A 12,387-nucleotide genomic window follows, 5' to 3' on the forward strand; every position below is an offset into this window, starting at 1 on the left:
CAAGGAGCTTCCATTCTAATGTGGGAGATAACATGTAACTAACTAAATACCTGGCAAGCACAGAGTAGAAGGAAGGTGATCTGAGGAGGAAGGCACTAGCAGCTAAGGGAGGACCTGCAGAAGGTGGGATTTGGGCCAAGTCCTGAAGGAGACCAAGGATTCTAAGAAGTGTAGGTGAGTAGGGAGAACATGCTAGGTATGGGGGACAGCAAGTGTAAAAGTCCAGAGTCTGGAGACGGGGTATCACGTGTGGGGATCAGCACATGGGCCAATGGAGCTGGATCATGGAGGACGTGGATGGGAATAAAATGTAAGAAGGCAGGAAGGAGCCAGGTTTTTGATGAGCCCTGAATGCCAGACAAAAATGATTATCTGTTTCATCAGCTGGTTTATCCTCTGGGTGAGGGGCCCCCTGGCTCATGCTGGGGATGGGCTTTGGTCAGGGTGGGCAGAAGAAGTTGATCCTGTTGGAAGGAGGCTTTGGGGCTTCCCCAGAGGGGCTGAGACCATCCCCATTGAGTGTGTGCTCTTCTCTCCTTGCAGCCCGTCCAGCTACCAGAAGTCCTTTGCCCTTGACCGATCAGATGACGAGCATGACCCCCTGGACCACGCCACCCGATCCCGATACTCTCACAGCTACCTGAGCGACAGTGACACAGAGGCCAAGCTGGGGGACTCCAGTGCATAGCCCATGGCCTTTGGTCTGACACCCCTCTCCCGAAGGATGATGGGCCACACGTCTTCCCGCCCTCCATACCCATACCATCGATCTGCATGGGAAAGACCCCACTCCAGTCCTTTCCAGGGGGGACCCTCCGGGATGTGGGTGGCTCCTTACCCCTGCCATGGTGAGAGGGCAAGAGGAGAAGAATGTCCAGAGAGAAAACTTAGAATCCTTGCCTGCCTCCTTCGGAATGAAAGCAACATCGTGGCTCAGACATTCCCCTGGGGCCAAGCGAATCGGAAGCCCCCTGTCAGCCCTCTGGTATGGGGAGCTATGTTGGGGCGGACTTCTCCACTGGGGCGTTCTTTGTTGCTTTGTCCCCTGGAGGGAGCAACCCCAGATCCTTCCCTCTAGGTGGGGAGGGCTTTCTCTTCTCAGTGCCTGCTGTCTTTTTTATTTTATAATTTAAATACCAGACCTTTCCCCTATCAAGGCCGAGTCCCCAGAAAGAAAGGCTGCAGTGAGGGAGGGATGGAGAATCAGCCTTCCATCTTTGCTCTTCAGTTGAGCCAAAGAGGAAAGTTCTTATTTGTTCAACTGAAGAGGAGGGAGCCATGTCTGGCTTTGGGAGCCAGGTTCTGAGAGAGTAAATGGGATGGGACTCAGAGGGTCCCGTGGGCAGACGAAACATGCTTAGATAGATAGATGGGGATACACACAGAGAAAAATCCTACAGCCGTGAATACACGGTATGGTAAGTGCAGTGACTGCATCACAGGGAAACCCATCCCATGGACGTGGGCTTGAGGCTTAGTCAAACCACCATCTCCCCTCCTTGTTCCTCTGTCCCAGTAGAACGGCATAAGAACACACCTTCTGCAAAAGGAAGGACTTGCCTTGGGTGCTTGGGATCAGAAACACTGAAGACTGGGTTTATCTTAGGTGCTGTGGGATGGGTAGGCACTTTGACCCAGTCTCCTGCACTCCCACATCAAGCCCTGATCCTACATTCTGAGCCTTTGTGTGTGTCTCCTCTCCCTCTCCCTCCCCTTTTCCCCTCCTTCCCCTCTCCCTCCCTCCCTCCCTCTGTCTCTCCCTCTCTCTCCCTCTCCTTCTTCCCCTCCTTTGCCCAAAAGAACATCCCCTCTTCCTTCACTATGCTAACCACATACCTTCTCTAGGGCTGAGCCCCCATCGGTTAGCCTTTCGATAAAAAGGTCGGCCACAAGGGCCAAAGAGCAATGCCTGGTGGTACAGCCTGGTCCACTTCTGCTGGTCCCTTTCTCTTCTCTCTCGGTTTGCACTTGGACTGTGCGTCTCTTTCCCCTGGTTACTTTCAGTATGGAAATAAATCTTTTCCTCCTGACCCTGTCAAATTTCCTGCAGTTTCTCTGAGTCAGGATACAGGCTTTCAGGAAGATGGATCCTAAGTTAGACCCATGATTTAGACTAACGCTCAGCGGGCGTTATGGATGACGTATGGAAACAATGAGGTTGGAATGGGAGGGAATAGAAGACACAAGGAGCTTTTTCACTCTACAGACATGTATTTGGTGCTGTGGCAGGTCATCAGACTATTCAAGCTGACAGGATGGGTCATCTGGCAGTCATCTCATCCATCTGCTACCTTCATGCTTTAACCTAGCTCAAACTAACTGAGGCTGGGGAGGTCTGTCACTCTTTAAAATCTCCAGGGAAGGAGATGATAACATTCACATTTTCTCTGGGATTACCAAACCCTTCTCCGATAGAAAATACTGTTTTTAGTTGAACCTCAGTCCTTCTCACTGTAATTTCTTGACTGGACTTTGCAGAAACAGAAAGAAGACCCAGTCTACCCCTGTCTCAAACTTTTAGACAGTAAGGAAACTATGGATGGGCTGCGATGGGTTGGATAATGTCAGCCACCATCTTTGTACAGTATCAGGAGCGTTCACGGGATTGGAGGACCAGGCTTAAATCTTGCCTTTGACGCTTGCTGTCTGTATGACCTTGAGAAAGTCATTTCATCTCCCTGTTTCCTTCACCTCAGTTTCCTCCTCTGTAAAATGAGGGGACTGGACCAGATGGCCTCCAAGGTCTTCCAATTCTAAATTTATGATCTTAGGGTCTTTTACTAACTTGTCTCTGCCCTCTCATTCCATTTTCTCCCCTTCACCAACACCAAGCCCCCTCCCCCTGCAAAAAAATTTACCATATCCCCGGTTATTGACCATGAATTTTCATCTCTTAACATTTGAACACAGTATTTATCTGAGTTTTCACCTGGTGTCTGCTGTTAGGATAGGGATCTCAGGGACATGGCTGGAGAAGAGGCTGAAAGTACTGGGTACCAGAGATCTAGGAGGACTCCTTTTGATCAGATGGAAGGAGGTGATGACAAACCATCGATGATTGAAGGGAAAGAAGTTGAACTTTTCTCCATCTTAGACAAAGGAGTTCATCCGGCTTCAATGCCAGACATTAACATTTGGTTTGAGAAGCCACATCTTTTGTTCCCATTTTCAAATAGTTTGGGCCATTTCCTGGCTCAGCCCAAAATTGGGCCTACGCTCATCGAGCCCAGATTGCCAGGTGAATGTCTGCCGTGTTAACCAGTAATGGCGACACTGCCATCCTTCTTCCATTGGCACCAACCAGTGCTTCCCAGCCCTGAGACAAAAGACTCACCTGGGTGCCGTTCAATGGTTGGAGGAGCTTTCTTGATAGCACCTCATAGATCGTCCTTGGTCCTGGGCCTGCATGACCAGAGAGTACATAACCCGGGCTGGTTTTACCAGCTGAAGAGTCAAGGTGCCCAGGTATGCGCATGGTCAACAAAGGCCCATCTTTTATCTGTTGTGTCTTCAGGGTCTTGGAGTAAAGTTCTTTGCTCCGCCAGTAACTTGTGTGGCTCTGGACAAGTCATCACCTCGCCTCTCTAGGACTCAGTCACTTCATCAAGGAAAATGGTTGGGACCAGATGATCCCTGGGGTCCCTTCTGGCTTTAACATTCTACGATTTTTTTTCCTGTCTTTGTCTCCTAGGTTCTTGGAGACTTTGGTCCCCAGGATTACATGATAACCATATGGTAACAGCAAAATGGCAGTTGGTTGATTCCCTGTGTACAAAAGCCAAAACTACCTTGAGGTTAGGTGTACCCAGTAGGGTACAATGTGTCTTTTTCCAGTACCTTTTTGCTCATATAAGATGCCATAATTAGTCAAACCACTTAAGCATAAGCAGTGGCCGTGGGAGTAACAAAAAGGCTACAGCTATATGATTCAATGAGCATTGAGTCCTCATTCCTTAAAGTAGGGGCCACTGGACTCTGAGGTCTCTTCCAAGTCTAAATCTATGGTCCTACTATGTGCCAAGTAAAGGCAGTGTGACACAGAGATCTGGCCTCCAAGTTAGGAAGACCTGGGTTCAAGTCCCCAGCCTGACACATATTAGCTGTGACTCTGGGCAAGTGTTCTAAGCTACATGAAGGTTTAGAGGGAGGGCAGAGCTACACCAGTAGAGGGACTTTCCTCACTGGGAGCTCCCAATACTGATCAAATCATGGGCCTGATGAAAAAAAAAAATCATGCCAAGCACTGTGCTGGTCAGTGGAAATGCAAAAGCAAAGACAACTGTCAGCCCTCAAGGAGCTTACGTTCTACCCAAAAGGAAACCTATGGTGAGAAGTCAGCACCAAATTTATATAAAGTAATTTGGGGAAGCAGGGAGAACACTAACCAACGGATGAGAAAGGGCTCTGTGGAGAAGGTGGTACTTGAGCAGGTCCTTGAAGGAAGTTGGGTTTTCTTAGGTGGGAGAGCCTGTGAGGAGGCCCGAAGATGAGAGACGGCATGTCATGACCTGGGGACGGCCAGTGGCCTGGCTTGTGCTCACTCCCTGTAGTGCCTCCTCGCTATCTGTGGCTCCCTCCGGAAGGCCAAGGTGCTGGCGAACCCCAGCCTCCCCCATCCCCCGCTGCCTGGTGGCATAGGCACTTAGCGATTTGCTTCTTAATTGTCCCCCAGCTAGGCTGCGCAGATGCTGCTCTTTAATCTCTCCTGATAAATGAATCGCGCCATTCCTTTAATCATATGTTCATATCCAAGCCAATTTGAATCAATTTGGCAGGGAACACGTAAGAGATGCCGTGAGGACTGCATCTCCCCATTGGTCCCTGGAGCTGGAGCTGTCGTCTTCCTGACTCCCTGGGCAAGAAGCCCGAAGAAGAGCCGTCTCTCTCACGCACTTGAAATACCTGAAGTGGGATGGCGCCTTGAGATCTCATTTTGTGTATTGCCTTTCCTTGCTTTGGGCCTCTTTCTGATAATTCTCAAAGACTTCCAAGGAAGATTTCTCCAACTCCTCTGGTCACTTCTTAGAGAGCTCCATAGCCTTGCCAAGGTGGAAGGTGCTTCCCCATTATCTACCCTTGATCCCATCAACCCCAACCAGCCCATTCCTCCCAGTGGATTGCCAGGAAGGATGGAGAACATGTATCACTGCCTTGCGTATCCCTGGAGACATGTATTTGCCTCCTACTCCACTCTTCCCCAAGCCAAGTTACCCCAATTCAAAATCACAAAATGCTGGAACTAAATGTGACCTTAGAGACCCTCTTAATTTATGGATGAGGAAATGGGGTCAAGATGTGAAGTCACCTAAGTTCAGAGAGTGTGTGACTCCAAAAAGCCAGGGAAAAAGAAGGGGCCTGGGGAAAGAATATTCAGATGCTGCCAAAGGTGTGGAGAAACAGGCGAATTCATTCATTGTTGGTGGAATTGCAAACTTGGAGGTTGGAATTTAGAATATGAAAAATGAAGGGGGTCCAAGAGACCATCTAGTCCACCCACATAGAGGTGAAAAGAACCTTATTCTTACAGATGAGGAAACTGAGGCCTAAAGAGGTGTTGCTTTTTTTTAAATGACTTGCCCAAGGTTACACAGAGACAGGATTTGAACTCAGGGCTTCTGACTCCAAATCCAACACTCATTCCACTGTACCACACTGCCGACCATGTACTTTTATAGAGAAGGTGAAGAGACTTACCCAGGGTCACACAGCTAGTAAGTGTCAGATCTGGAATTTGACACTGGTCAAGTCTAATACTTTTTTCCATTTCACTTCTTCTAACCCTGAAGTTAAAGATGAACTCTTTTCCCCTCCCCCGTTAAATTCCAGTTTCCCAAATCAGCTGTCCAGTGGGCCGTTCCAAAGCTGGCTTGATTACAAACTGACGTGGCCTGTGTCAACCTTTAGTCCATGGTGCTTCTCCCTTCAACTAGATTTGGGAGAACTTTGGTCTAGAGACAGTATGACAGCAAAATCAAAAACAAAAAACTACCAAAAGCACAAGATTGAGAGTCTGGGAGCGTATTCATTCGTGACCTACCACCTGGGCAACTTAAGCAAATCCCTGTCCCTCTCTGAACTTCAGGCTCTTCTTCTGTAAAACAAAGGGGTTGGACTGCCTGATCGCCAAGGCCCCTTCCAGGCCTCACGTTCTAAATTCTAACTTCACACACCTGAAAACCCCTACCCCTCACACAGCCTGTATGCGCATCTATTCTCCCTGGCTTTTCAGGTAGAAGTCACTTTCTTTTGACAGGTATGGTTGCAGTCCTTTGTTTTGGTCCTAAGAGGACCAAAATGGCATCACTATGTTGGGGTCAAGGTACGGTGTGTCTGACTCTGGCTGGTCAGACCAATACGAGTTCAGAATGCTCTGCCACAGGTTGGACACCTGTGAATATTTGGAGTGGAGATGTCTTTTTGACAGGTCCTTTGAAAGGGACCTTTGAAAGCATCCTGCCCACCTGCCTTGGCTTCCAGAGAAGGAAACAGGCTCAGCGAGGGGAAGCAGCTTGCCCAAGGTAGCCTTTGGGATAATGGGTGGCATCTGGGTTTAATGGTCAGTACGGAGTAAGAGGAGCAGAGAAGGGTGGGAGGGGAAGGGCTCTGATTCTAGAAGATGCCCGCTCTCCTCTGGACCCTGGCGAAGGAGACGAAGCTCAGGGAAGACGAGCTGGACAGACATCTTGTCCTCCTCTCCCTGGGCTGGCCACCCTTCTGGGAAAAGTTCATTTCTCGCTTCCACAGTGCTGCCCAGCCTTGGCTTCCCTCCCAGGCCCCCTGGATGGGTCTCTAAGCCTCTTTTCACTTTCTTTAATCGGTTTTTCTCTCAGTACTCTGCCCGGTCCTGCCCACATTCCTTTCCTGGGCTCCCTACGGACTCCTTATTAAAAGGGCCTGAATGGTGGCCCAGAAAACAAGGGGGAGGGGAGTGATTGACTTCGTTTTGGCTCATCTGTGTGTCAGTGTGACCTTTGCAGGCTTAGGAAGCCCCCAATCCTCACCTCTCTCCCCCAAGACTTCCATTCTCCCCTCCTCAATCTCTTCTTTATGGCCTTCATGTGGATAGTTCCCACCATCAGCCCGTTCCCCCGTGGCAGCGCTGCTCCCAACCTCTGTCCCTCTCCCCAACCCAGACAACTGTTCCTGCACCTTAAAAGGGCAATGATGTTTGGTTGGGGGGGTTGGTTTTGTTTTTAAGGGCGATGGTATTGGGCATTTTTCCTTTGCTGGGCATGGCAGGGACCCTCTTAGGTCAACATAGAGTAGAAGCCCAGGACCCACCCCCACCCCCACCCCCACCTCCCAGCCAGGCACGGCTTTTTCCCAAGCTTTTCAAGATTCAGTCATTTATTCAACATTCAACAAATTGTTGGACCCTGTGACTGCTCTGAGTCATCTCTCTTTTTCTCCTTCCCCCCTTTCCTCCTTCCAGTCCCTCCTCTTTCTATCCTTTTCTTCTCTACTTCTCTCCCTCATTTTCTTTCTCTCCTTTCTGCCTTCTCTCCTCTTCTTTTTCCTTCACTCCATTCCCCTTCCCTCCCTTCTTTCATTCTTATCTCTCCCCCCTTCTGCCCTCCTTCCTTCTCTATTTTTCTCCTTTTACTTTTACACTTCCCCTTTTCTCACCTTTCCTTCCTCCTTTCCTCCTCTTTTTTCTCCTTCCTTCCTACCCTCTCTCCCTCCTCCCCTTTCTCTTCCTTCTCTCTTTCCCTCCCTGTCCTTCCTTCCCTCCCAACTCTCCTTCCCTTCCTTTCCTTCTCTCCCCTCTTCTCACGAGAGTTCTCAGAAAGTCTGTGCCCCTTGGTCACCTGCCCCACCCAGGGTCACACCCTGAGTAAAGGGGGCTGGGTGATGACTCTAGGAATGGAGGAGCCCGATGAGATTAAGCACCTCAGACAATTCTCCATACCAAACCCTCTGCAGATCTGGAATTTAGAGTAAGCAAAGGAGACATCTGCCCAGGGCACCCACCACACCCTGCTTCTTAGATGTGCACGTCTTGGATGCTCGAACACTTTGCTCTCCAAAGCACAGAGATTTGATGATAAGCCAACCGCCCCCCCCCCTTTTTTTTTTGCAGATACTGTATCATGGTGAGGGAGGGGTGGAAATACTTTTCAAACCTTGCCCAGGTGTGCACAAATGCCTCAGACTCCTACCTGCTCTGAGAGTCTGTTAATTCAGTGACCCATCAAACTCCCTCCTCAAACTTAACCAGCCCTAGGAGCATCATGGTAGGATGGAAAGCTCATACTGGCTTTGGAGTTAGAGGACCTGGGTTCAAATCCTACCTCTGACTTGTATTATCACTGTGACCTTGGACATGTCACTCAACCTCCATGGAACTCAGTTTCCTCAACTGCAGAGGAGGAGTTTGGGCTAGATAGCCTGCCCTTTCAGCTTTAGATCTGAGACTGTCCTCCTCTCACTTTTCTCTCCCAGCATCCCTATACCAATCTCTGTCTTTCTCACTCTTTTCCCTCTCTTCCTCTCCCTCCCTTCCTAATGATAATAATGGCATTTACATAGTGCCTCATATGTGCTAGGAATGATGCCAAGCACTTCTCAAGTATTTTCCATTTGATCCTTGTAACAATCCTGGGAGGTAGGTGCAATTTATTTATTTCTGAGGCTGAATTTGATCTCAGGACTTCCTGACTCCAGGGCAATAAATAACACACATACACACACACACACACACACACACACACACACACACTTGAATTGGAGAGGGGCAGAGAGAGTTCTGTGTGTGTGTGTGTGTATGTGCTTATCTATGGAACTCCTCTAGTGTCCAATGTGTCTCATGAAGTCATTTAGCCAAAAATGGAGAGGACAAATTCTTGTCATTCTCTTGATTTGAAAGTATATGGTCACATTTTGTGTTTCCATAGGTTTATATTGCTCAGCAAGGTTCTAACCTTAAAAAACAAAAACAAAACCTTTTTGGCTACTTGATTTTTGATAAGTGTTAACATAGGTCAGCTTGCACCGAAGCTCTCTCTGAGGTCTCATTCAGAGGTCAAGTCTCTGCCAGCTGAACTTTCTCTAAGTCCTAGCTGGTCCCCTCATCCCGGGTCAAGGGCTGTGTACTTGTGTTTCTGTTGCCCAAGGACCAGCCACCCTAAGGGCCAAGAGACTCATCTCCAGGCAGGCCGCAGAAGGCTGAATTTTTTGGCCACAGGAACTCCTAACGACCATTTATTACATTATAGAAGGTTATAATGTACAGCTCACGCTGACCAAATTACAAAATCCTTGAATTATTGGAGTCATAAAGGTCAAATACCATCTATGAAGATTTATAAGCCCCAGCTGACTTATTTAAACACTGTTAGATGCAACCAAATTCTAGTACATCAAAGAAGAGAATTAGGTCACAGGCACATTGATTTAGAACTGGGAAGAATCTTAAAGTTCATGTAGTCCACCTCTCCCCCTCATTTTTGAGACAGGTAGATGGTGCAGTGGGTATCTTTGAATCCTGCCTCAGACTTAAGGGAAGCTGGGTGGCCACACCTAGAATCAGAAAAACCTGAGTTCAAATCTGGCCTCAGACACATACTAGCTGTGTGACCCTGAGCAAATCACTTAACCTCTGTTTGCCTCAGTTTCCTCAGCTTTGTAAAATGGGGATAATAATAGCACCTACCTCACAGGGTTATTTTGAAGCTTAAATGAGATATTTGTAAAACTCTTAACATAGTGCCAGGTACATAGTAAATGCTATATAAATGGTGACTATTATTATTATTTTACAGATGATAAAACTAGGATTCAGAGGGATAAATGACTTGTCTAAGATAACACACATAATATGTGGCAAAGGTGGGATTTGAGCCTGGGGGCTCTGACTCCAGGTCAATTGCTCTTCTCAGTGGTAGTGGGCTCTCTCTAACAGCTTATTGTAATTGGCCTGTAGAGAAAGATTTCCTGAGCCCAAATTCTTTCAGGTGATACATGGATGGATCCAGTTTGTTTAAGGAATAATTGAAGTTTCCTAAGAAATGGAAGATTAAAGAATGTTCAACCAAAGTTGAATCCCTCTGGAAGGGAGAAATCAATAAGGGAGACCCCCAAAGAGATGTATTTTGAGAGTAAAAAAAAAAAAAACAAACTACCGATGCAATTAAAACTACTCTGAAGTATTTCCACCCCTCCCTCATACATGTCCAGCTGGCAAAAATAATTAAAATGTGACAAAAAAAAAATCAATGTTACTAGGATTGTGGAGAAACAGGTACACTCATTCATTGTTGATAGAATTGCAAGCTTGTATGGGGTAGCTGGGTGGCACGGTGAATAGAGCTCTCGCCTTGGAGTCAGGAGAACCTGAGTTCAAATCAGCCTGTGACACTTAACACTTACTAGCTGTGTGACCCTGGGCAAGTCACTTAACCCTGATTGCCTCACCAAAAAGCAAAAAAAAACAAAATTTGCAAGCATGTAGAATATGGAGAGCCTTATGCAGTTGGTTCCTACAGTAAAGGGTCAACCGACTGATTTGGGGGGGCATATTGACCGTTCACATCTGCTCCTAACATCGATTTCCAAGCAGCAGCTGCAGGAGAAGCTAATATAGTTTACAAAGCTTATGGACTTTGATTTTCAGTCTTTAGAAACTGACCCAATAATTCCAATGTTAGTAATACGTCCTGACAGAGTTATGGAAAACAACAGTAACAAAAAAAGAACTGTCTGCTCAGAGATGTTCAGAGCAGCATTATACATAATTACAAAACAAACAAATAAACCCAGAGGCAACTTACATGTCTAACAATAGGGGAATGGTTAAAGAAGTCACGGTACATTCGTGGAATAGAATATTACACAGCGATTGAGCTGGACAAGTATGAGGAATACAAAGAAAGACCTTTAGGAAATAATGAAATATAAAAAATAAATGAATCTGACAGAATCGGAGGAATAGCGGACACACTAACTATGATCATGTCAGGAGAAATAAGAATGAGTGGAAAAAAGGCCTGATGAGGACTTAAAGGGAGTGATTGGGAAAGTGTTATGATACATCATGTGTTTAAATTAATTTAAATATACTTGTTAAGTAACTGTAGTTGCTCACGTTGATATTTGTTGTTCAGTCATTTTTCAGTCACTCCTGACTCCCTGTTTAGGGTTTTCTCGGCAAAGATGCTGGAGCGGTTTGCCATATCCTTCTCCAGCTCATCTGACAGATGAGGAACCGATTTAATGTTTCTAATAAAATACTTAATTCTATTTCTATATTTATTTTGAAACAGCCTCCCTATCTGGCCCAGGCTGGAAATGTAGTGTTCCCTCATAGACCGGATCCAGTAAGAATCATCTTGGAACATTTGACTGGCTCTGTTCTCCCAGCCTAGGCTGGTTCACACCTCCCTGGGCAGCCCAGTGGTGCCCAATCCCAGGGAGGCAATATATTGGTGCCCACCTTATGACACCTGGTCTGCTGTAACAGGACTTGGAGTTAGATAGACATGAGCTCAAATCCTGCCTAAGACACTAACTAGCTATGGTACCGTGGGCAAGTCATTCAGCCTCGGCCCCAGCGTCCCCATCTCTGAAATGGGGACAGTAACAGCAGGTACCTCCCAGGGTTGTTGTGAGGATCAAAGGAGCTAATATTTGCAAAGTGCTTTGAAAACCTTAAAGTGCTATGCAAACGCTATTTACCTTGCTGCAGCTCAGAACTCCCAAATTCAAGGGATTCACGATCCTCAGCCTCCCCAACAGCAGAGACCACAGGCATGGACCACCGCAGCCAGCCAGTACAGAATATTAAAAGGAAGAAACTAGCATCATGATTCTCATTCTGGTGGAATCCAGATGTGTGAGAGGAATCTGTGGTATGATAGAAGGAGCTTTGGGTCTAGAGACAGAGGACCCGGGTTCAAATACCATCTCTTCCATTTATTCCCTGTGCCACCTTGGGCAAATCGCTTCCATCCTTTAAGGCTCAGTTTTCTGCTCTGTAAAGTAGGATTGAACTGAATGATCAGAAAGTCTCTTTCCAGCACTGGATCTAGAGATACAAAGCTAAAAACGAAGGGGTCCTTGCTTTTGAGATACTCAGACTCGACTAAAGAGCGAAAAGGGAAGGGAAAAAGCATTTATATAGCATCTACTATGTGCCAGGCACTGTACTAAGTGCTTTGCAAATATTATCTCATTTGATCTTCAAAACAAACCTTGGAAGTAGGTGTATCATTCCCATTTTACTGATGAGGAAACTGAGATGGAAAGAGATTAAGTGACTTGCCCAGGATCCCACAGGTAATAAATATCAGAAGCTGGATTTGAACTTGGGTCTTCCTGATGCCAGGCCTGGGACTCTATCCATCAGAAAGAAGAGGGACAGAGGTACCAATAACTACAAGGGGCAAATTT

The 12,387-nt window shown here is 46.9% G+C and overlaps 1 protein-coding gene across 11 annotated transcripts in view; it reads left to right on the forward strand.

Annotated features, from left to right (window-relative positions):
* MYO18A (myosin XVIIIA) overlaps window positions 1-2,040 on the forward strand; it is a 158,616-nt gene extending 156,576 nt beyond the window's left edge. For 10 of the 11 annotated variants that reach the window (XM_027861948.1, XM_027861951.1, XM_027861954.1 and 7 more), the window contains one exon: window positions 544-2,040. In XM_027861948.1, the coding sequence (XP_027717749.1) occupies window positions 544-688 (145 nt within the window). In that variant the 3' untranslated portion in view covers window positions 689-2,040. The remainder of the gene's footprint in view (window positions 1-543) is intronic. The other variant, XM_027861955.1, reaches the window with a different exon arrangement.
* The last annotated feature ends 10,347 nt before the right edge of the window (window positions 2,041-12,387 follow it).

The sequence above is a fragment of the Vombatus ursinus genome, unplaced genomic scaffold, assembly GCF_900497805.2.
Source record: "Vombatus ursinus unplaced genomic scaffold, bare-nosed wombat genome assembly UNPS02014768.1, whole genome shotgun sequence".
Taxonomy (NCBI): Eukaryota; Metazoa; Chordata; class Mammalia; order Diprotodontia; family Vombatidae; genus Vombatus; species Vombatus ursinus.